The sequence below is a fragment of the Diadema setosum genome, chromosome 14, assembly GCF_964275005.1.
Source record: "Diadema setosum chromosome 14, eeDiaSeto1, whole genome shotgun sequence".
NCBI classification, from domain to species: Eukaryota; Metazoa; Echinodermata; class Echinoidea; order Diadematoida; family Diadematidae; genus Diadema; species Diadema setosum.
The window spans coordinates 23,774,522-23,800,480 of NC_092698.1; the positions used below are offsets into that span (position 1 = coordinate 23,774,522).

The 25,959-nt window shown below is 36.2% G+C and overlaps 1 protein-coding gene across 1 annotated transcript in view; it reads right to left on the reverse strand.

Moving 5' to 3' along the window:
* LOC140237916 (cyclin-dependent kinase 4-like) overlaps positions 1-21,108 on the reverse strand; it is a 38,434-nt gene extending 17,326 nt beyond the window's left edge. Inside the window, exons 1-2 of the mRNA XM_072317847.1 lie at positions 20,983-21,108; positions 10,922-11,292 (exon numbers count right to left, since the gene is read on the reverse strand). Coding sequence (XP_072173948.1) covers positions 10,922-11,151 — 230 coding nt within the window. The 5' untranslated portion in view covers positions 11,152-11,292; positions 20,983-21,108. The remainder of the gene's footprint in view (positions 1-10,921; positions 11,293-20,982) is intronic.
* Between the last annotated feature and the right edge of the window lie 4,851 nt (positions 21,109-25,959).

Below are 25,959 nucleotides of genomic sequence, written 5' to 3' on the forward strand. Positions count from 1 at the left end.
TATGTTCAAGTAGCATTTAACATACCACCTTTGGTCATATTGTGCACTGAAATATTATCTCTCTCTCTGCAAATGTCATTAAATTGGCTCTAATATTTCCTGGCAGTATTGTTATCATTTCAAAGAAATTGATAACATGATATAACTATAACCAACGAGGGCAAGGCACCTGCACAAAAAAGAGGGGTATAACATCCGGAATATTTATGTGAATAGCTGCCCCTATAGCTACAGCACTGTTCTTTGTGTCTGTATCATTATCACAACATTACCTGCGGAATGTATGTCATCAGGTCAGTGAGAAAAACAAAAACAAAGAAGAATGTGAACACTTCCACTCAACTATGTTGCTAGTTTTTCTACTTTGTAAATGCGATGAATGGGAATGGCTATGCACATTGCTCAAATCAATGTGCATTTCTGCTTGTTTAGCCTAATTCAAATAGCAGGATAACCTATACTGAAGACCACATTTGGCTAAAAAAAGATACCAAAACCAAAAACAAGACATATGGGAACTATCACTGAAGGTGATTAATATCCCCACTCAAGCAGCTCAGACTCATATGAAAAAGAATTGAACTAGGGTTTGTTGGGTAAAAACACAAAGGACAATTTTCACAAATACACAGGTCTATACAGTACTGTAGATCTTCCATGCATCAAATTTGATCTTGATAGCTTAAATGCCTCTATCAGTTTGATACAAAACTGTGTGGTTACCATGACAATGCTATTTTTATACTATAAACACAATGGTGTCTTGCATATATATATAGTACACCTACAAAACATAAATCTAAATTTGACCTCAAAATGCTGTGGAAGTCATAAGCTTCACAGGGTTTTGGTAAAATTGCGGTTACCATGGAAACACTGTCTGGCAAACACAAAAATCAGGCCTTCCACATCTAGACCCCAATGCCATAATGTCCATCAAATTTGGTTTCAATTGCTTCTCAATAATTGTGGAAGTAGTTCACGAGACAAGATTTTTAAGAAAATATGCAGTTACCATGGCAACATCTTGTCAGGTACAACCACAAAGAGTGTCTTGCATAACTACACCTATAGATCGTTACACAAATACTGTAATGTACATGTATACCAAATTTGAAATGAATTGCTAAAATATTGTAGAAGTAGTTCACTCCACAAGGTTTTGGAAAAACTGTGGTTACCATGGCAACACTTTCTCTGACAAAAATAAACAAAAGACCCGGGTTCTCACCCGAGTATCGCAAGTTTACCTTGAAGATTCCTTAAATTTTTTTTTTTTTTTTTTTTTTTTTTTTTTTGGGGGGGGGGGGGGTTGGGCCCCCCTGAGACCCCCAGGTGGGGCATGGTGCCCATTTGAACAAATTGAGATCCTATCCCCCTAGGGATACAGTACTACACTACCTGCCAAGTTTGGTGACAATCGGTCATGGGGTTTTCAAGAAGAAGATGAACATATTTTTTTAATAAGATTCCTTTAATAATTTGGAGGGTTTACAGCTGGGGCATGGTGCCCATGTGATAAAATTGGGATCCTATCCCCCTAGGGATGCCATCTGCCAAGTTTGGTGAAAATCGGTTATGGGGTTTTCAAGGAGAAGATGAAAATGTAAAAAGTTTACGCACGATGCACGCCGGACGCCGGACGAAGAGTGATCACAATAACTCACCTGAGCCTTATTTGAAGCTTATTTGTTGAAAGTCGGTTTTGAAATGACTGAGATATATAAAAAAAAAAAGGAAAAACAAAGAGATCCTAATAAAAGCCGTGGCCTGTCAACTTTATTAGGATCGCTTTTTTTGGATATCTCAGCCATGTCAAGGTAAATTTTCATCAAATAAACAATTAATCCTTCTTGAATTTACATGCTCTTTCCTATTTCATAAGAGGTTTCTCATTATCTCACCAGAAAATGTTATAAACCTGACTCCTCACCTCAACCAGTACTGTAGAGTCCCTTTAAACTCTGGTTACTAAATACCCCTGTCAACTGAACTGCACAAGATGGACCACCCATCCATACTTGAGCTCTGCATGCTACTGTGAAAGTGGAAATTTTCGCGGTGTTGAAATTTTTGCGCATTTCGCGCAACCAGAAACCAGCGCAAAAATAAAAGCTATTTTTGCTTGCCATATGTTCCTGTGCGTGATGTCTTGATACCGCGGAATTAAAAACATGCGAACCTCTTCTTACCCGGCCAAGCGGGAAAAATTAGTCGCGCGAAAATATTCACTTTTACAGTACATGATAGAAGATGAGTACGGTATACCTCGCTAGGTTCTTTCACATTACAGTATATCTCCTGAATCAGCAACGTAATAGGTCGAAACAAAACTTGGAGGCAATCCATAGTGATAGTGGGACCCGACGGAAAATATTGTGTAGTCTAACCTGACACAAGCTTGTTAACACAAAAATGTTACAAAAATCATGTCTCTGGTTCATTTCAAACTCAGCAATTTATAATCCTTAATACCACTTTCAATTATGAGTTCACTTTGTTAAAGGCAGAAATCATTTAGGGGGTCAACTTTTAGGCAGTGCAGTAAAGAAAAGTATACAATTACATGACAAGGATGACTTTATTGAACTCTCATCTCAATTACAACATTGGAAATACATTGGAAAGGTTGTAATATTTGTATCATTCCATTTTATTACTCAAAATTATACCATGCTGTTGTTGCTTTTGTGACTGCTTTTTTTTTCCAAAAGAAATTCCATCTACACATGTATTATTCAAATTGTGCAAAGCACTTCCAATTCCAGACATCTATATAGGTGTTTTACATGTTTTGTTTTGTTTCATTCTGTGGTTTTCTGTTTTTGTTTTGCTCAGATTGTGAGCATTTATTGTAATATCTGATACATGTTGTCATGAATATACACTGCAATCAATCTAAAAAACAGAATGGGTCACTGAAGAAACAATTTCTTCTCTACTACCCCCTCCCCCACCCCCCCCCCCACAAAGAAAACGTTTTTACAAACATGGGATTTTCCATTACAAAATACATACACGTACCTACATGGATCTACCAAACACTTTTGCCTACTTTGTATTATACTTAGGCCTAGTTTCTCTGCTACCTCATGAACATTTGCTACCCCAGATAAGCATTCCTACTGGTACTTTCTGGGTTTCATATTTCCCTCGTATCCCATCTGAGCAAAATATTTTTGACATCAAAAGTTAGATAAATAAATATAACCACTTTCCTAATACACTGGTCACAGGAAGTACTGAATGAAAGTTATTCGTTATTAAAGGACAAGTCCACCTCCATTGTATGTAAATTGAGTGAATGCAGCAATATTAGTAGAACACGTCAGTGAGAGTTCGAAGAAAATCTGACAATCTGTTCAAAAGTTATGAATTTTCATATCTGCACAGTCACTGCTGGATGAGATGACTACTATAGTGTGTGACGTCACACGTGTAGAACAATATCCAAAAGGAAAATACACAAAGAATTTCACAAAATTTTATTGTGTGAAAAAAACCCACACATCTCCATGACTTGTCACTGACGTATGTTATGGGTAACATTACGCCCCAGTGCCTTCTGAAAGAGGGAAGTCCAGTGTTCTTTTATGTTGCGAGAAAAGTGAAAATGTGTTAAATTTTCTTTAGATTTTCTTGTGTATCAGGCCCGTTTCACGGTTAGGCGCCACTTTTCATTTTTTTCAGTTTTCAGTCTGCTACACAGAATAAGAGTAGATTCATGAAATGTTTTGCTATGCATATGTTAGACCCCCATGGGGTCTACCTCCCATAGCATAACGAAAATGCAACTCCAAAGCATTTGGTCACAGTGAAGCAAGATGTGCCCAAATCTGACCTACTGGGTGTCAACCTGGCAAACATCCCTTTTTTGCAAACTTTGCCATTCTTTAACATATCTGGCTTTGAGTTAACTGAACATATTTATGTGTAGTGAATGAGTGGCCATAATGAATCATATCAGAGTCAAAAAGTTTCAACTCCTTTTTGATTCTTTTTTTCCACCCCAAAATTCTCTTGGTGGATGTGACATTGTCCGTTCACATTTAAGCATCTTCCTATATGGGTTGTGTACGTAAGAAAACAAAGGCAAGTGTCAGGAAAATAATGTAAGAGTGAAGTATAGCTTTGTATGAGTAACTGTAGAAAGTTTGTTTGTGCTTCAGTTCCATCTGATGAAATGACAGTAATATGAAAACAAAATTTAAATGTCCGTTCACATTTTTGTCACATCCAGCAAAATTTTATATAACTATAACTCTTTAATGGTTAAGCTTATTTCTAAATTTTTTTGCATAAATCAATGATACACAGTTGGGTGTCCATCCCTCCAAAACAATTCAGCATTTGAAATTCAAATGCTTTCTTTATGTCAAATAACATGGTGTCCGTTCACACATGTCACATCCACCAGCATTTCTTGTAAGAGACACATTTTGGTGTACATCTCGTGAAATACTGGCCTGATTGACTGCGAATCTTCAGACATTTTAGACTCTATACTAAGCTTACAAATGCCATTGATACTGACATTACTATGAAACTAAAAATTTGAAAAACTTCGAAAATGCTTGAAATGCCCTGGTGGATGTGACATTTTCAGATGTGAACGGACATTTCAATGAATATCAAGTAAAATCTAGGGACAACTTATTTTGGGGGACAAAGTATGTCTAGATTTTTTTAAAGCATGTCATTACCAAGATATCTAGATATCAGACACCCACTCATACATCATATTTACCTTAATTTTACATTGAAATACTTATTCACAGTGAGGATGTAGCATGATCTTGTCACTTTACCTGTGAAAGCTGATGTTCTACATATTTTAATCAATTTTCCAGATGATTAATCTCATAAAGGCAAAAGAATATAAATGTTATTTGATTGCATTGATTGAACCTTTGCTGCACCATGTATTTGATATGTTTTAACAATGATTAAATATATGGTGGATGTGACATTTTTGGGTGTGAACGGACACAGAGTGTATCTCCCAAATGCATAGCATTTTTCAGTATTAGTTCCCTAATGCACTACGCTGCAACAAGACTTGAACACAGTGCGAAATGATCCACAATCATTGGCATGGTTAACTAAGATTCAGGGGTGAAAAAAAATAAATTGAATTGTAAATTATTTTACTGCAGCTGATTGAACAATTAGCCTCCAACATATTACAAACACTGGTTATGCAGTGTTTTAGTAGTCGCCATGACAAAATCATAGGCATTCAACTTGGGATAGATTCCAACCAATTTACTGGTCTTGATTACACTAGACAGGCTAAGTCCATGGGCTAAAGTATCCACCAGACTACCGAGCTTCTGCCCAACGGTACTGGTTCTAATCCTAAATAGCAACAGGTACAAAGTGGGTTAAAAGTGATCTAAACTTTGGCTAATCCCATCTCTGCAATAAGTATACAAGTATGTCCCAAGATTTTTCTGTAGTAATACAGGATAGGATCTGGTTGAAGCTAAAGAGGCCTCTAGTAACTTTCTTCAGAAATCCCTACCTTTCCTGAAAAAATGTTAATTATTATTTTTTTTTTTTTTATTGGGTGGGGTGGGGTGGGGTGGGGAGGTCCATTTTTTTTTTTTGTTGGTCAGGTAAAACGAATGCAGGTGCATGGGCAAACTGGACCACTGTGGCATATCAATAACCCTTATTGCAGATCAGATTAATTTTGTGTTCAAGGTCCATACTGTCAATTTCTAATGAAACAATTACAGCTATGTCTGCATGATTAAAAGAGATTTTGGTAAAAGAAGTGATAATTTAGTTAAATGCCTTATTTTTTATTTATTTATTTATTTATTTTTTTTTTTATTTAATTTTTATTTTTATTTATTTATTTATTTATTTTTTTTTTTTTTTTGGGGGGGGGGGAGAGATATAATTGGTATTTGCACACACAACTATAAAGACATGACCAAGAAGGAAACAACCTTTGGGAAATACTGCATGTCCAGTGCCCCCTGCTGAAACAGCCTCATAAAGCCAAAAAGTGAAATAAGACTTGTTATCAAAAACATTTAAAAATGAACAGTCAGTAGCAAAGAATGGCTCATATTGGTGATGACTTACAAAGAGAAGAGGTGGAAGGGTGGCATACTACGAAGGAGGAAAAAATGTTTCTTTCTCAGAACACAATTGTATTTCAGTTTGTCAATAAGTATGAAAGTTTATTCTGTGAGTTCACATGTTCATAAACTAAAGCAAATTAGAAATGTGATTTTTACCCGTCATGACAAAGTTTCTTGGGGGATTCCTGATAGGTGACGTATCGGAGCATTAGTGTAGCTTTTGCCTGTACTATAGATTTCCAATGTATGACAATGAAAACAGGGTCACGACTGCATAATCTGCATTTCATCTATCATGATTAGGATTATAAATATTGGTCCTTATACTAAGTTTTCACTTCTAGGTTAATCACAGGCAGACGCTATAGGTGGACAATTAACTTTAATAGAGTACAGTAAAACTAAGATTCACAGTACTTGTAGGCCTACCTTTTCCTTTTAATTCTCTGGGAAAACACAGTAAGATTTTGCATATTTGGGATTCTGATCACAACAAAAATGTCACATCCACCACATTGGATATCATTAACTGTGAAAAAAAACAACAACAACAACTTGAATGCATAGTTGCTCTAACAAAAACACTATGATTTGACTGGTTAATGAATAATGATGCCACAATTGCACATCAATTGAAGGTAAAAAATGGCTGTTCACATATCTGATTTGTCACATCCACAAGGAGTTTCTTACATTTATACATTGTAACTTGAAAATATGTGGACCCTTGTGTGCAGTGATTTGTGTTCTAAAAATATGACTGTTCTATGTGGTTCTTGCAAACAGAGTAGGCCCTACTGCTTGACAATTACCAGTTGATGATAAAGATGAATATTTGGAATTCTGTTCTAATTTCAGCATCACGTCCACCATGTTGGATCCAATTTACTCTGAAAAACATTTAGAGTCCAATGAACATAGTGTACATGTTGTCAGCTAAAAAGACCTTATACTTTGATTGTACAGTGTGGTGTAAGCTAATAAAAATTTCAATCATGGTTTGAATTATACAGTAACTATCTAGTATAAATTTGAGAAGATTGAAAATGTCCGTTCACATCTTCAATCCGTCACATCCGCCACATGGGATTTCAGGCATTTATAACTTTTACAGCAAATAAGGCCTTTTCAGCATTGAGTTGTATTTATAGTTCATATAGTATTCTTGGTGGTTTTGCATGCAAAATCATTTGTTATATGCAAGGTGTGTACGAAACAGAATACCAAGGAAATTGGTGTTCCGTTCACATGTCACATCCGCCACTATTGGCTTTACTGATGTCATTTATGCTGGAAACAAAACTTTCTTGTGAAGCATAATTTGTTTCTTAGTGTGAACTGACTTGTGCTGACTATTCATTGGGTAATCATTAGCCTTATTTCTGCTGTTTATTTGTCAAGGTGTAAAACGTCCGTTCACATCTGTTTTTTGTCACATCCACCATATCTTCCAGCTGAAATTTTAAATGTAAAAAGATGGACACTCACAATGTTAGTATTAAGTGTGTGTATGTGCCCCAACACAAGTATTATCTCCACAAAATATTACACATCCTGAAGGAGGAAGTGTAAAACAACAGAAACTTTTTGAAGTCATGTACTCCATTTTACACTATATTTTTACTTCAAAGTGGTACAATTTTCCAATAAATCCAAATAAGAACACAAAATCTGGCACCAAGTTTGCTTAAATATCACTTAATCATGATACAGTTTCAAATTACCTGTTGGACACATAGTGCTTCAGCTCTGTCCAAGATATCATAGCACTATCTTTCAGCAAAATTACCTTCATCTCCAATAGAATCATTCATGGAATCAAATATTGCAATAATAATTAAGCTCAGGCATTACATTTTCCATTAAATTCACATTCTTAGGAATAAAAAATCATGACATTCGATCTCTAAAAGAGAACTTGAAATTTTGACACCTAGGTTGACAAAAAGTGGCGCCTAACCGTGAAACGGGCCATCATTCTACACATGTGACATCAAAAGCTGCAGTAGTCTTCTCATCCAGCAGTGACTGAGCAAAAACTTCAAAAAATTTTCTGCTGTCCTTATGGGAAATTAGAATGCATTGGGAACCTGAGAGAGTACAGCACAGGGACCTTTAGAAGTAGCCCAAATTGGTGCAAGTCAAAGCAGAATGCAGCATACTGAAGCTGAGAAGGCAAGGATTACAGCTTATGATTTGTGCGCTTTCATTTTCTACCCAATTTTACTCGCGGAAAAGCCATTTTGGGGTCAAGCAATGATCTGGTTAACCCAGTGGAATTAAGTCAGAATGCCCCCTCCCCCCCCCCCCCCCCACACACACACCATCACTCCATCATCCCTCCCCATCCCTCTCCAGATGATGTTAATTATTCTGTAGTTCTTTAATCCAAAAAGGAGAAAATGTTTGTTTTTCCGAACATTCATTTATGCAAAAATGAAATAAGTTTTCAGGTGTAAGTTTCTTCAATTTGTCTCCCTCTACAAATCAAATTAATTTGTGAAGATCGCAACTGCTGATCTGTAAATAAAAAATAAGTTTTGTTAATCTGAAAATGAAAAGATGATGCATACTAATGAACCTTCAGAATTATGAGCCTTATTTCATTTATTTTCAGATTTAAAAATCTTTGGAATATCAAACCCTCTTTCATTTTCAGACTAATGAACCTTTGGAATAACAAACCTTCGGAGTAAAAAATTATCATACAGATTCAACTAAAGGAACCTTCAGAATTGCAGATATTGGGATAACAAACCCTTGGAATAACAAGCCTCTGCAAGAGCAAAACTTTTTTAACTTTTGGATTAACACATCTTCCGCATAACAAACTGTATACCCCCTCTCCTGCTCTGACACAAGTGAGCACATTTTTCAATCATCTCCTCACATCTCTCCATCATAGTCCAGTAATGTCAAGGAAGAAGGTTTAACATCAAAATACAAATCTTTCATACAAATATTAAATCCCCTGTCACAAATGTTCTTTTACTGTGATACAACTAACAAAATTGTATATCAGAAATGTATTTCTATTTTTTAGGCTTACATGAGCATATTCCCTGGAGATTACCTCTGAATTGGGAAGCATTAACTGAAATCACATTTTTTTTTTAAATCCTCACAGACCACAAATGATAGACAGTTCATTATACAAGTCATCAAACTACATGTACCATCAACATTTGCAGCAGTCATTAAGCTACTTTATCTTTAATTGCTGGTACTAGCAGATCAAAAGTTGTGCACCAACCTGCAAACTTGACAAACGGATATAGTTTTCTTCTTTTTTTTTTTAAATTTGAACAGTAACACTAATTGCATCATACAGCATCACAATGTGATAATCAAAACTATGAGATGAATACCCTCATAACGATCACCCATTCTAAGCAACATTTCAACCACTGGTTCTATAAATACTACAAATTGTTCATCTCATTATGAATTTTACCTCCGGAACAAAATTGTTTTGAATACAAAAGTATACTATGTATAGAAACGGCTCAACAAATACAATTACATGCCCTCTAGGCATCTTTACTAGTATTATTGATGAAGAAAATGTGCCTAAAAAGGAGATATATTCTTTGTTAGCAGTTTCTCTTGGGAACAACTGAAAACAGTACAATGCACAAACACTAAAACTAAACATATTTCTTCCATTTGGGTACAGGCCCCACACTTTGAACAGGCAGAGGACCATTCCTTAAATTTGCTAATCTGTGAGTTTCTGTTGCCCCAGGTTACAATGTAGCTACTTTGTAGCACATGTCGCAGACTGTGGAATACTTGTAGATTTGAAAAATTGAAGATTTTATGACATGGTGTTGGATTAAGAAATTACATTAGGAACTACCCGGTCACAAAATTCTGATGAAGGAACATTTCATGACTTGCATATTGCTTTTTGGTATTTTTCTTTTTGATGAATTTTGCAGTCCCAGAAACAGGGTTACATAATTTAAAATCCATGAAGTTTCCAGCTTTCTAGTATCTTGAGAATCCATCTATCACTACTGTTGCTTTCATACTTCAGTGATGGAAACAAGTCTGTTTCACATACTGAGACAAGAATGAAGTCATCATCACTCAAATCACACAAGAAAAACATAAAACAAAAACAGCTCAGTGATTTGACCAAACAACAAAACTTCTTCTAAATGAGCAAGCAGTCATCATACTTTTTATAAACTATAAAAGGATCATTCACCTGGAAGGAACTGGTATTAATACATAATATGTCATAGCCAGACAAGTTTTGAGCAGAAAATGATGTGGTGAAACAGCCAACACCTGCGCACTTTAGACACAAGATATTTCTACACAGCTTGCCCCCTCCAATCCATCTACTCCATGTTAACTATTGTTTTTAGCTTCTCTCTCTCTTTCTCTTAGACTTGAAATTTTGAGATCTTCTCAGAAACATTCTATGTAAGTTGCTTTCTTTGCTACTTTGGGAAGAAAAGAAAAGATGGTCAAATGTTCATTTGATTGTTGCGCTGCTTCTACGGAAACTGCAAACAAGTTTCAAGCTATGGTGCTGGACCATAGTTGAGAGCTCTATAAAACTGGAGCCATAACACAAAGTCAAACACCCACCCCCCCCCCCCCTCCCTCCCCATCCTATTGGCTGATAAATGTATTTGACCATTTTCTTATCACTCCCTTCTTTTAAATGTATTTTATGATATTCTCAAGACTTGTTGGCGCCATGTGTTTCAAAATGTGGTACCATTCTGACAGACTACCAGACAAGACATGTGCTAGGGCAAGCAGTCTGGAAACCTCAAATTTGTTAGAGTCTATGCATTTACAAGACTTACTTCACAATGTTTGGATGATCCAGTTGGCACAGGTGTCGGAGGAGTGCGATCTCCCGGATGGTGTAAAGCGGCATGCCTTCCTCGTTGCCCTGGGGGATGCGTATACTCTTCAGCGCCACAAAGTGACCCGTCTCCTGGTCACGGGCCTTGAACACAGTGCCATAGGCCCCGCTCCCAATCTGTTCGGCCCGGACGTAGCGATTTTCGAGGTCCTGACTGGCGGATTCCATAATGCCCTGCTCGGATATGCCGTCTGGAGTGGCGAATAAACCTTGTCCTGTTTGCGTCACGTTCTTATCGCTGGCTTACCAGCCGTCATCGTGGAGGTGGGGTCCTCGACAGCAGCATGACCAAAATGCGGGCACAGCACGCTGGATATTTGGATTGTGAATTCCAACAAAATGAAATTTTACTTGTAAACCACAAACACAAACACACACACAGCCTGTAAAGCTATTAGCAAATATGTTGGGTCAGAGTCACAATGACTGAATCAAGACAGAAATGTATGTATCTGATGGAGCCCTCTTCCGTTATCCTTTCCAACAAGTTTGGGATGATAGAGAGGTTTCAAGCCAAGCATAGAGGACCTGTCCCGACGGAGGATTTCAAGTGACTGGGAATGTTTCATCTTGCCTCGTCAACTTAAGACAACTTCTCCTTTTTCTCTGTCCCCTCCCACACACTCCAGTTTCTGACTAAACCAATCCAGAAATATATCCATCTGGAGTCAGTCCAATGGGACATACCCAAGCAGCCAGCGCAACAGGATCTCCACGAGATCATGGTCTCCCTGGAACTGGGGGGTTTGCAGTCAATGAGAAAAACTTGTAACTACCTGGTACATGCTATTTGAAACATGCTCTGTAAAGTGCACGTGAGAAGAAAAGAGAAACTGCTGGAACTACTTCTCAGGGTGTAGCAAATGTAACATCTATTTTCTTGTAATGTTATCAATATCATATGATACAACTGTAGCTACATGTACACATACAATATCCAGGGCTCGACACCAACAGTAGCCCGGTGGCCCGGTGGCCCAGGGCCACCAAAAACGCACGTTGGGCCACCAAAATTTCAGAAATGAAGAATTTGGTGGCCTGATCAGGCCACTAAAAAAGGTCGGATGTTTGCCTTTGGGCCACCTAAAATAAAAGTTAGTGTGGAGCCCTGCAATATCAAAGAGAGCATAAAGTGTACATGACATTCATCATCAAATCACTTCAAAAAACAGAACTCTTCCACATGATAAAATTGCTGAGGTATCAAACAGCAGTATCTAGAAGTAAATAAGTTTTTATTGAAATAAATGGTTATCATGAAGTTTTGCTTTATCTGATTTAAAAAGGCTGAACTTGCGAAAGCACATTATCAATGTCCTTTATAAGCAAAGAAATGTAACTTTGCAAACTTGTATTTGACAAAACAATGTAATTTAAAAACATTTTGATCTGATGTTGACATGATGGCAAATTGGGGGACATTTACTCCACCACTTCTCCAAGTAAAATGTTGGAAAAATGCTTCGATAATCACTACAGTAAAAAATTCATATATTGAGTGCTCTTCCACTCATCTTCACGTCACCAATTTGAAAGCCTTGATAGCACACTATTATTTCAGAGCATCAATCTTGAGTTTTTGACTAAAGACAGGCAATCTTCGGACAACCAGCAAATTTCCTCAATTGCACCAAGCCTTCCAAAATTGTTAAATGGCCCTTGTAACCATCTCAGAACCATTCACAGAGAAATTTCACTGCAAGTCCCGCTGTGTGTACTGGATTTTTCAGGGTTCAAATACTCTCATGAATCCCACATAATTATGGCTTCAGAAAAATTGGACACTCCCAATCTTGTTCAATACTAGAGTTGATACAAAATATAATTAATAAATTATATATGATTCTGTCTTTATCTGTTTTCATCAACCTGTCAAAGCCTTGGACTCCATTGATTACTGAATTTCATTGTATTTTATTAACAATTAACATAGTATTTGAGGTATGCCATTGAAATAAAGATTTGAAAGTTATTTAAACAATCGCTAGCAATATACTGCAACAGAAGGGTTAAAGTCAGATTATGAGATTGTGGAGATGTGTCCCAGGGTTCCATTCTTGGCCCTCTACTTTTTTATTTAGATGTTTAAATGATTTGCCAAATTGTTCTCAATCACTGCATCATATTTTGTTTGCTGGTGACACACATTTCTATGTCCAGCAATGACTGACTATTTACTGAACTCAGAATTGAAGGAATTTGATGTACATGGATGCCGGAAAACAATTTAGAATGCAGGAAAGACTGAAATTTATTATATCTAGAACTTGTGAGCATAATGATAATTTTTGGTTTCTTATCATATAAAAGTAAAAACATGTATAAAGTGTAACTTTTTGGGGTGTTACCTCCATGACAAACTGTCTTGGGATAGTCACATCAATCTACTCTTTGATACACAATCAAGAATCATTTATAATTAAATTGGTATAATTTGAAAAATGCAATTTTTAACCTGAAGAATTATGTGTTGAAATAACATCTGTTTCCCATTTCACCTCATTTGAGTTATTGCACTCACTACAAGGGCTATTCATCTACAAAAAGAAAGTGAAATGAATTCATTTGTTTTTAAAAAAAGAGAGAAAAAAGCTATTCATATTATAACCAGCACACATTATCTATTTCCAACTTTTGCGCTATTAAAAAAAAATAAAAACAATATCAATTCAAGATTGAAATTTCTCATCAAACAGGAATTTTTCTGCAACAAAATTTGCATGGCGAAAATTGTTTTCGTCTCAACAAGTAGTATTAATTCTTGTAATAGAAATCTGCAAAACTTTCATCCTCCCCTTTACTGATCTGATTTAGCATAAAATCAACAATTTTCTTATAAAAGTCCTGCTGCATGGAATAACAATTACCAAACAAACTAAAAAACTCCAAGTCATTAAAGCAGTTTTAATACAAATAATTTCATATGCATTTTCTGTAAGTATCACCTTAGTTTATGTTCTGCCAGTGCTGCACCCTTTTCCTTCTCTACCCCCTCATTGCTTGTGTATCATTCGCAATTTATATATCTTGTACCCTATTTTAAGTTTTGAAATTTTGTATTTACTTTGGGTTCTTTTCCCATCAAGCTATTAAAAGAAGGCTTTAATTGGTCCCCCACAAAGAATATGATTATATTATGACTTGAAACTTTTGTTTTATAATGTGGAAATAATAAAATGAATAAAATAATCAGATGAGGATGATGTTGTTCCTTGAAAGTCTCCTCCTAGCTTGTATACAAACTCTTAAGAAGTTGTTGTTTTTCTTTCATTGAGTTCCATAATATCACATGCCATGTGCTTCATAATTCTATGGTGATTTAGAGGAATGGACTTTTAAATGTGAACTTGTTACTCTTTACACTGCACACTTCCATTATCAACAAAACTTAATATATTTTTTCAATATATTTTGATTCCAAAAAGAGAGTTCAAGGCTGTGAAGCGGTGTAATCACTGACTAATATCACTTTTTTGTAAAAATATGAGAAATTTTAATATTCATTTCATTTTTTTTTTTTTTTTTTTTGTAATTTGAAAAAATTTACTGTTGAGTTTTTGTCTGTGCTTTTTTTTTTTTTTTATCAAGGGCAGTTCAAACATACAGCTCAAACTGGATTATAAAGGGGTACTGCATGTACAATTGTATATGCCAAAAGATGGGGGCGCAAAGTCCTCATTTAACCCTATTATATGCCCAGGCACCAATTTTTGCATGTTAAGTACAACTGAACCTGTCAAGCTTTTCATTGGTATTCAGTCACCCATCCAAACTTGATGCGATAAAGTAAGCAAAGCCCACTCAGGTAAAGGTGTGTGGCTCTGTCAAACAGAAAGATCTTGGTAACAAAATAATGATAGGGATTAGGGATTAGAGATTAGAGGGACTAGGAAATCTCTATTCACTGATGATTGGTTTCCAGATATACTGTGCCAATCTGTGAAGAAAGTGGGCAAAGTTTAACAATGTGAGATTCCTGGTATCGAATTGTGGATGCTTGTTTGCAAGAATAAAGTGTTACAAAAAGCATGATAAACAATGAGCATGATCACAATTTTGCTCAAGTGAGCTGTATGGTCATATTTTGAACCATTTTGTCCTAAACATCAAGTTAAAGGGATTGTACAGTTATGGTTGAGACATAATTTCAAGTTTCTAACATTATTTGGTGAAATAATGAGAAACCTCTTATGAAATATGAAAGAGCATGTAATTTTATGAGGAATTCAATGTTTATTTGGTGAAAATTGGTTTTGAAATGGCTGAGATATCCCAAAAAGTGTGATTCTAATAAAGTGTGGGACCAACACTTTATTACGATCGCTTTGTTTTACTTTGTTTTTGGATGTTTCAGTCATTCCAAACCCGATTTTCATCAACTAAACTTTGAATTCCTCTTAAAATGGTATGCTCTGTACTATATCATAAGTGTTTTCTTGGTATCTCACAAAAAGTTAAAAGCCCAATTCTCATCTCCACCAATACTGTACCATCCCTTTAAATACCAACAGAACACAAGGGAGGTCACATGCAAAGGACTGTGATACCTGCATGAATAGTCCACTAACAAACAGTGCAACTTGGGACGATGTAAAAACTCTTTTTTTCTTAGAAGTCTCAATTGTCTTGTCACAAGAATTTGAGTGATCTTGCTCAGGATTTCTTGAGCTGATTTCATTGAACAGCTTTCAGGCAATGCTTTCACATATATCTTTCCTTTTGAAATTGCAACTCTCAGTGTACTTATCCACACCAAGACTGGAATCTTTTTTTATTGATTGAAACTGGAGAAAAAAAGGTGGCAAATCAAATGTCAACAAAATGTCTTTGTATTTGAATTCAGAGTTGAAGGGATCGGTTACTTTTATTGCAATCAGAGTAAATGTAGCTTGACAAAAAAAAGGAGTACAAAACAGAAAGATGAACACTGACTACATTTATGGGACATACTGTACCCATCTCTAACAAAAGAACAGATAACTTTTCCAAGAGTCTTTTTTTTTAATATCTCATCCTTCTTTTTACATGGGAAAAGAAACAAAATGTTTAGCCTCTGAAGTATAGTTGAATACAATTACCTTTGTAGTTTTCCCTGAGGTCGTTTGTTCAAATTCTTAGGAAAAAATGGCTCAACAGGAAATCACATGGAATGGGTGGAGTGAGCCTAGTTGCAACCTTTTTGTTCAACATCAAATGCCTTTTATCTTCTCAGGAAATACAGTATAAAACCCATACAACTAAGTTATAGTATCAGTCATTTATAATGGAGTGGGGTTTTTTGGGGGGAGGTGGAGGTGGGAGGGGGTTCTGCAAGCGTATTTGGATGGAGCACTAATGGTGATGATTAAACTAGTTTATTGAGCAAAAATGCATTGTAGTTATGGAGAGGTGGTTGTCCTCGACATCTAAAAAAATTTACTTGAACAAATACTTGGAAGTGAAAACGTGATCACATTTATCTATCTTATGCTGATTTTCTGTATCTTTTTTTTTTTTTTAAGATTCCCTTGGTGTCATCAATAATGCTGAGAATTGAGTGGCATCTGGCCTTTTTGAGTTGTACTTGTAGAAAGGTGTAGAGAGCATCTCAGTTCTTGGCAATATCTCAGCCCTATTAACAATGTGAGTGCCGACAGCAGAAATTTCACCTAACACAGAAAAGAAACAACAAAACACAAAAACAAAACAAAAAAAATGTCATGAAGTGGAGATATTTAAATAGGCTCCTATTAAAAAAAAAAAGAAAGAAAGATAAACTAAACTGCCAACATCTCCCCCAATGAAAGCATATTCTATTAAAAGATGATGATGCACTTTGTCTATAATAGTTGTGGAATCTGAAATGATAATGTTGTTTATGATGCAATAATGATGCAGATGTGTAGAGAACTGGTGGAGGCTACAGCAGAAGTTTTGGCTTCCATAGCAGGTAACAAAAACATAGCAATCTGTTCATTTCAGTTTTGGTTACCCATGACAATCACACAACCACACATTTCTTGTACTCTGATATTCTTTCATCAAAGAAATTTCTGATGACAGCATGGGCTAAGAAACCTGGAATTTCTTAGACTGTAAATGCAAACTGATTTTTCCTTTTCAATCACATTCCTGTTTTCCTTTTGTATTCCTTTAATGCACTCATTTAACATCAAAGATGATACCATACAAAATTGTACTTTGTCTCTTTAATCAAACAGATTTCTGATAACAGCATGGGTCAATCACTTTGAAGTTTCTTTTGTAAATGCAAATCTATTTTTTTTTTTAATATTTCAATAATGATTTTCCTTTTTTGTCTTTTTCAATACTCACTCAAAATAAAAAACAGATCATACCTCACACCCTATCTCTTTAACTTTCATATTTATTAGGAGAACAACCTGCAATTATTATACACACTTCACTGTGTTTACACACTGCAAATTAAAGGGATGGTACAGTACTGGTGGAGATGAGAATTGGTCTTTTAACTTTTTGCGAGATACCAAGAAAACACTTAATGAAAAAGTACAGAGCATACCATTATAAGGGGAATTCAGAGTTTAATTGATGAAAATCGGGTTTGGAATGACTGAAACATCCAAAAAAGTAAAACAAAGCGATCGTAATAAAAGGAGGGTCCCACACTGTATTAGAATCGCTCTGTTTTGGATATCTAAGCCATTTCAAAACCAATTTTCATCAAATAAACGTTTAATTCTTCATGGAGTTACATGTACATGCTCTTTCACATTTCATAAGAGGTTTCTCATTATCTCACCAAAAAGTTACAAACCTAAAATTAGGTCTCAACCAAAACTGTACGATCCCTTTAACCACAGAGAGACCGGTCTTCTTTTAATCTATCATATTAATTATCAATAATCTTTCTAAATCTTCTTGCGCAATACTGCTAGCATGTTTACTGAGCTTCATTTCCAAATTACTTTACACATAGCCATCCCCTGACTCTATGAAGTCTATGACCATGCTTTCTTGCAATCTGAAATCACTATTTTGGTATCAACTGGCTGAGGTTGTTTCATATCCTGTTGTTTTTCAGGAATTACCATGCTCCATTTATGCATCAGCTGGATTTTTTTCCCCCTTCTCCATATTATACTCTCTTAATCAATTAAAATGTCCCTGGGTATTTCTGGTTAAAGAGATAATTTGTGGATGCCAGCCAATTTCCTAAAATCTGAAGGAAAGGCATCCATTTCAGCTAGCTCTGATTTGGTATGGTGCAATATCAAACTTCTCTGAAACTGTAGTGATACCAACATTTCACAAACCTTTCACTTTGGGAAGGCAACATACGTATCACAGTCACTCCAAGGGTTGCAAATCACTGACTATGTTTTATATAAGAAAGTGTCTAGCATTAAAAAAGAAAATATAAAAGTATATCCATTATAGCTACATACTGCGATTACATAAGTGAGCCCAGAGGTAATGCTACGTTTGTTTTTGTCTTATTTGTTTTATTTATTCCAATACAATTTAAAAAGACCCGCTATCAGCCTCACTACTGTTTGGTTTTGTTTTTGTTTTTTTGGAGTCCGTATATCATTTTACAGCATAAAACACAATAACAGAAGATAACATTTACAACATGAGAAAGAACACATCAATTGGCAAAAAAAAAAAACAACAACAACAACAACAGAGGTTGACTGGAGTAAAAAAAAAAATGTATTGATAGAAGAAAAAAGGATAAAAAAGAACAATCATAATTTGCAATATTAAAAATTATGTTATCATGGGGCATAAGGCTTCGGACTGGGATCATATTGGATTATCAAGATGAATCTATTCTCATATACACATCTCTAAGGCCACTTGTTCAAAAAGATATGAAAAGTAGACAAGAGAAAAATATGGAGTGATATGACATTTATGTTATTTCATTTGAATATATTGGGGCAATTCTTGAAGGGGGCCTCTAGCTATTCACCCGTTGAGGACAGGCTGATTTTGCTACAACATAAACACCTGCCCAAGTATATTCTGGACTTGTCCTCAACGGGTTAAAAAGCACTGATATATACCAGCACAGTAAATAGTCCTTGTATAATTCTCAAGAATTACACTTTCACTTTGGAACAATTAAAAACACAGAAAGGGCTTGAGTTTAACAGGCTTTCCCTGGTTCCTTACTGAATTGTGGGGTTAAAAGAGCAGACAACTGGTCTCCTGTAAGTGTAATACTCCTCGGAATGTGACCCTGGGTAGCCCTTTCAGAGCCTCCGCACATTCCAGCCAGAAAACAAAGCCAGCAATGTGGAGTGAAGATGCTTAACAATCAATGCAGGCTCTATGCGCGGGGTCCTTTAAAAACCAACTGAATTACATTGTAGGCGCAACAAAGGAATTCAACTTGAATAGATCTATACTCCAGCATTTCGGTAGGAAGAGAGGTGGCCTTTATACCACACATTCTTTTACTTAGGGTAGATTTTGAGGAGGGAAAAGGGGGGGGGGGGGAAGGGGTTCTGTGAAGTATAATCTAACTTTGTCAAACCTACTCTGTTACGTTCCACAATTATTTCACCTAACCTCTCTCTGATCTATACTTCCATGTAAAACTTCACTTTACTCCCAAAAACTAAAATCAGCCAGAGAGCACATTATATCCAACATCTTACAATTCTCAGTGCATTTTTATGATTGAGGAACACCCAGAGGGGGCACATTGGCCTACACTCGTAGAACATGGTCTCATGTGGTTCTGAATGGAAAACGATATCAACGATGCTAATAATTTCAGGCCCAAAGCAAAATAAGAAAACAAACAATGACAATGAAATAACAGTGATCATACTGCTGCTACTACTTCTAACAAAAATGATAATATAAAAACCATGAAAACAGCATAATTTATACCGGTATGTACCCTAGCCATGTCAGCCAAAATGATTTATAACAGCACTGATAAGAACAAGAATAATTATAATACACCTTCTCTCAATAACAATAGTAGTCATGATAAACACAGGTCCCACAAGACGTTTCTAATGTGTCCTATTTGAAACAAGTTGACCCGACAAGTTGAGGAGTCAATAGTCTGGGTGGCCTTTTCACGAGGTGGATTTTAGAGCTCCAGCAAAAGGAAAGGCTTAACCCATGACCTTATTCCCTTTCATTATTTAGGTCTGTGCCACAAGGAAAACAATGATCTATCACATAAACTTCCCTTACATTTTTTTTTTTTTTGAAGAAGCAATTAGCAAAGCATGTTCCAAAATATGGTGATTGCAACCTAACATAATCAAACTTGTCCTTTGTTTTGAAATAAACTTGGATATAGATGAATGGGACGACATCTAAATGTCAACTGGAGCATTTCTCATGAATTCACAATTTCTAAAGATATCGCTTAAATTATGTGATTTCTCTGATTATCTTGCAACAACTTTAATGATACTTTACCATTGTACTACAATCCAAATATTTGCACAAAATCTCTGTTGTGAAGAATTTTGCATTAAAAACATCCAGATATCACAAAGACATTTCTAAAGCCAATATACACATGAGGGATCAAATCAGTGAATGCTCCACCTCGGGCAAATGATTATTCATTGTTTTTGGTGCTGTTATTTCGTAACTCATGTCGAAAACACTTCCAAGATTTAACAGTGCAGCTTGCAGTTATATTTGAATCAATAAATATGAAATTAAATGAATACCTGCAACATGTAAACTATACAGAATACATGCAGCAATTAGATGGCAAGTGGGTTTTCATTCAAGTGATGAGAATACCACAGCACAAGCTTGAGTTTTACAACAATGAAGTAATACCGGTATTATTGTATAAGTGCAGCTTGCTATAACTTGGGCAACATTAACTGGAATGGAAAAGAGATGAATCGCGTTTCGCGTTTCTACCTTGTCTACTCAAAACTTTAAGTGACAAGTTCCACAACACTTCAAGTAACCACGTGCATTCAACAGGTGTGTACATTGTAGGCAAAATCGAAAGAACATCAGCAGCACCCACAGCTCACTCACCTGCCCTTTTGCCTCACCAGCCAACAAGGCAGGCCATCACGGTGCGGTACACTCACTCAGCGCCCCGGGTAGCGTGGTGTGACACGGCGCACTATCGTGCTTGTTCTTTTGTTTACAAGTCTGTAGCTGTGGGTCTGGAACCTGCATCTGCACGCAGCTGATCTCTAACCTTGCGTGGTATAGCGCGGTTCGATTGCCATGTGGGCTATGGACCTATGACGACATTCGTAAGTCAATACAAAGCTCTGGAACACCCTTTGTGATATTTTCCTTCCTTTTTTTTTTATCTAGGAAGAATGGTTTTCAAGGGCCGTTTTCAAGCATTTGTTGTGTTTTATTTCTCATGAAATGAAGAAAGTGTCACACATTGAAAGAGAAAGGATGCACAACAGGTAACTAGTTACACGGATAAAACAAATACTCCGTTAAATGGATATAATTTTATAATATAAAACATTTTGATAGTTAGTATGGTTGACATACGTACGTGTTCCTCGACATTATAGGCCGGGCCCTAAGTTCCATTTAGGAGAATAAACATCCTTGTTTAGGATAACATGTTCTCGGCGCATGTGTTCCGACACAAAGTGCACGAAGAAGCACTGCACCTGCCTGAATGGTTCTTTTCGGGACCCCGGCCCCAGTACCAAGATGAGGGGTAGAGCCGTTTTATTTGGATTTCGTGTTTTCTTTCTTGTTGTTTTGTTTCTTTTTCCCTTGAATTTTCTCGGTCGTCGAGCGTCCGACCCGCTCAAGCATACGAGCGAGACCACGTGTCGCTCTTGATTCGATGTAAGAGGGCCGATGCAAAAATTGAGGAGGGACAAGGCGTGAGTGGGGCGGAAGGGAGGGGGCGTAGGGCCTACATGCATGGATACTGAAATATCCTGGGTGTTTGTGTAACGAAAATTTCAGTAGAGCTACTGTAAGTAGATGACTAATAACTACCGGGATAATATGAGATTATTATAGATGTTAGATAATCTCAATATTTCTATAAACGAATGTATAGGTCATAAGATTCTCCTGGGGAGGAGGAAAGTACATTGCTAAACGGTATAAAAGATCGATAGAGAAAGGGAGCTATAGAAGGAATAGACGATAAGGGGGAGGTAAAACGACGGAGAGGAAGAAGAAGAAGAAGAAGACGCCAAAGGATAGCCGGAGGACAAATCTTGCTCAAGGCGCCCAGTAAAGCTGACCTATATAGGCCCTATGTTGGCACTCTCATTCATTACTAAACAGTAGGTCCCTATAGGCCCTTTATAGGGCCTATAAATATTATGAACTGAACAGTAAACTGTGTTGATCAAACAAATCAAAAACAAACAAAAAAAGACAGCGATATATTAAACCCATTAAATTTTATCCAACTACGACATAAAACTCTCTACTAGTAGGCCTACTGATTCAATTCCATTGCTAGATAGGCATTAGAACAGTTGCAATTTGCCTCTGGATCACGATTACCCCATCCTTCTCCCGAACAAAATGCCTAACCCTATAATATTATCTTGAACCCAACCCAAACCCAAATTCGAACCCTAACCCTAACAACGTACCATCACTAACCAAGCTATTAGCCGAGGGGTAGACCCCGAATGGTCCTGAGGGGTATAATAAACTCCTTAGGCCTATGATTGTTCTGATCACAACAAAATTAAAGTTATTGTTTCCTCGTTTCGTTTGGTTTTGGGGCTGTTTGTTTGTTTGTTTTTTTCTCTCTCTCCTCGTTAACAATTGGACGCTTTGTGTACGTTCTAAGAACGTTCCAAGTTGGTTCTTTGCACGCCCGTTTCGTCAAAAAATAAAAAATAAAAGATAAACTGCGGGTTTGTGTGTGTGTGTGTGTGTGTGTGTGTATTGAAAGGCTATGGAATTCCCATAAAACGTTTTAAAAAAATTTTAAACGTTGCTAAAACCTATATAAAAACCTTTCGTGAATTTGCTTTTCCAGACGAAGGACCAGCAGAAAACCTTATAAGAACATTTAGAAAACTCTTATAAGAACATTTAGAAAACTCTTTGGAACGTTTCGAAAACTTTGTAAAAACGTTTAGAAAACCTACATTTGAAGAACTTTCACAAAACCTTTGAAGAACCCCTAACATTTCCACTTGGTGCCCATCTGGGTACCGGGTAAAAATGAGGATTGCATTGGTCATACGAGATTATACCGGCACGATCTGGGATTAAGGATTGCCCTAATCCTGTAAAATTATCCTAACCTTTCCCTAATGTCCTACCACCTAAACTACATCCTATTTCTAGCTAATGTATCTGTATCACATTCTTTCATACACGGGCAAACTGACTTGGTGGCTAAAATGAAATCACACAAAATATGAAAACACCTCCTCAAAATAAGATATTTGAAACAATTTGAATAACAATTTGAATAACTGAAAAATATCTTCAGTTCAATATACAGTTAAAAAGTTTGAACGCAGCATATCTACTTTATTTTTCAATATCTTTTATCTATATATTTTCAAATTTTAGATTTTCTCACTTAAATATTCATAAATGTGCATTACTATTCATGATAATATAGAAGACAGAAAACGTAGCGGACCTAATAAAATGATTTTTAAACGTTCAGTATTAAAAGACCAAGAGGTATATAGCAGGCCTATGATAAAAACGTTTTGTGGACGTTTATAAATGACGAAGGCGTAGCGGACCTAATAAAAACGTTTTGTGAACGTTCCGAAAACGTTTAGAGTTTGCTGGGTCTCTGCTCTTTTTATTGGTTCAGTAAATATAATTGATTATTGTTGATTATTTTGTACTGTGTTCCAATGAGCGCTTTGAGTCTATTTTGAAAAGGCCTGGCGCTATATTAGTATCGGTTGGTATTATTAGGCCCTATCTATATTATCAATAATAAAATTAAATATTGTTATTGTTATTGATTTCGAATGTTCCATGGCAACGTTCAGTATAGACAATGATTATAATTGTATCAATTCTCAATAATTTCCTGCATAGACCACTTTCAGAGAAAGAAGAACAGCTCTTATTTACTGTATGTTTAGGTTGTTTTTGTTGTGTGGGTTTTTTGGTTTTTTTTTCCGGAATGCCAACTGATGATAGCTCTCTCCCCCCCCCCCCCACCCCCCACCCCCCCCCCCCCCCCCACCCCCCCCCCCCCCCCGGTTTTTCGATTGTCGCGGCATACCCCCATCGGGATTGTAAGTCGCATAACTCAGTCCTTTGCTCACGTGACACAAAGGTCAAAGGTGGATGTGTCGTTTGACCTCATCAGCATGCGCGGGAAAAAAAAAAAGAGCGACGGCACGGTTTGTGTGCCATTTTATACGTGTGTGGTTTCAGTGTGTAATCGTGAGTGTGTGTGTGTGTGTGTGTGTGTGTGTGTGTGTATGTGTGTGTTTGATCGTTTCCGTTTGTGGGCTCCTTACCTCTTCAGGACCAACACCTAGACATGCCACTATAAAGCAGTCACATAATGTGCGAACAGGTTGGCAATGATAAGAAATAAACAACAACAACATCACGGTGCAAAGCCATGTGATCATTGTTCAAGTTTGACAGCAGTACATATCTAGGTTGTTGCAAGTTTATTCAGGTATTTAGCAAAAACGGATGAAATTGAAACATTTTAGACTTTTTAGTTTTGTCAAACTTCTAAGACTTCTTAACCATGTCATACTTCAATACTTTCACTCTTTATAGGATTTTCATTGCGCTTGATTTGCTGAATATTGATTTGCTGAAATCTGGAAATGTTCATTATCCCAAGCGAGTTTCTTGAAACACTTTTGTCTTCATCCTTTCTGCCCCTCATTTCTAAACCGACTCGTGTCACGGATCACCAGCTGCTACTCTAATTGACAACTTGTTTTGCAATTTCTTACCTCTTCCCGATTCTTTTATAATTCTTTCAGATGTGACCGACCATTTTCCAATTATGACTCATTTTACTTTGAAAAATTTAGTTAATGATGCAAAACCTTCATCTTCTTTATTCAAACGTAGAGTCTCATGTGAAAAGTTGGCCAGTCTTAATGTCGCTCTTGATAATGCTGTTTGGTCACGAGTATATGAAAGTGATTGTTAAAGGCATAGTTTACCATTTGTAGATGAAACAAAAACCCAGCAGTAGTGCTTTAAACTAGTTCTTAAATGCGAGTTGGGGATAGAAACAACCACTGTATAAAACTGAATCTGTATAATCGAAGTTAAGTATTGTTAAATACACAAAATATGAACAATAGTTATAATGCGAATACTTCCAGATTAAACCGTCTACAGTTACGGTTTATTGAGAAAAATAGTGATATCTTCTTATATTTCAGGCTTTATTGTAAACATTTTATATGGTAGGTCGTTTTGTGATACAACAGACCTACACATATGCATCAAATGTGATATCTTGAACATTTTTGAAATCACTGCTCCCAAAGGTAAACTGGACCTTTAATCTGCCTTTTGATAATTTTATGGAAATGTTTAATTTTCTTTTGGATGATAATATTCCTAAGCAGAAGGTAGAATGGATTATAAAAAGACACCTATAGGTTACCATGGATTTCAAAATCAATTCTTCGTTCAATAATTAATAGAAAAAATCGATTGTATTATAAATACAAAATGGAAAAAACTGAACGAACAAAGAACATATATACAGCGTATAAAAACACATTAATTAGGATTTTACGTTTGGAAAAGAAAACGTATTATTCTCAGCAGCTGTCGAGATTCAAGTTTGATATTAAGAATACCTGGAAAGTTTTAAAGCAGGATATGAATATTCCGAACAAAAAAGTAGAAATTGGTGAAAAAAAAGTTGGATGATGAAATAATTAATGACCCTGTTGATATTGCAAATGCTTTTAATTCTTATTTTTCAAAAATAGGTGAAACGCTTACTCATGGTATTCCGGCTACAGAAAAGAATTTTACTGAATTCTTAGGCCTGCAGTGTAACCCCAATTTCATTTTTTTAACCCCAAC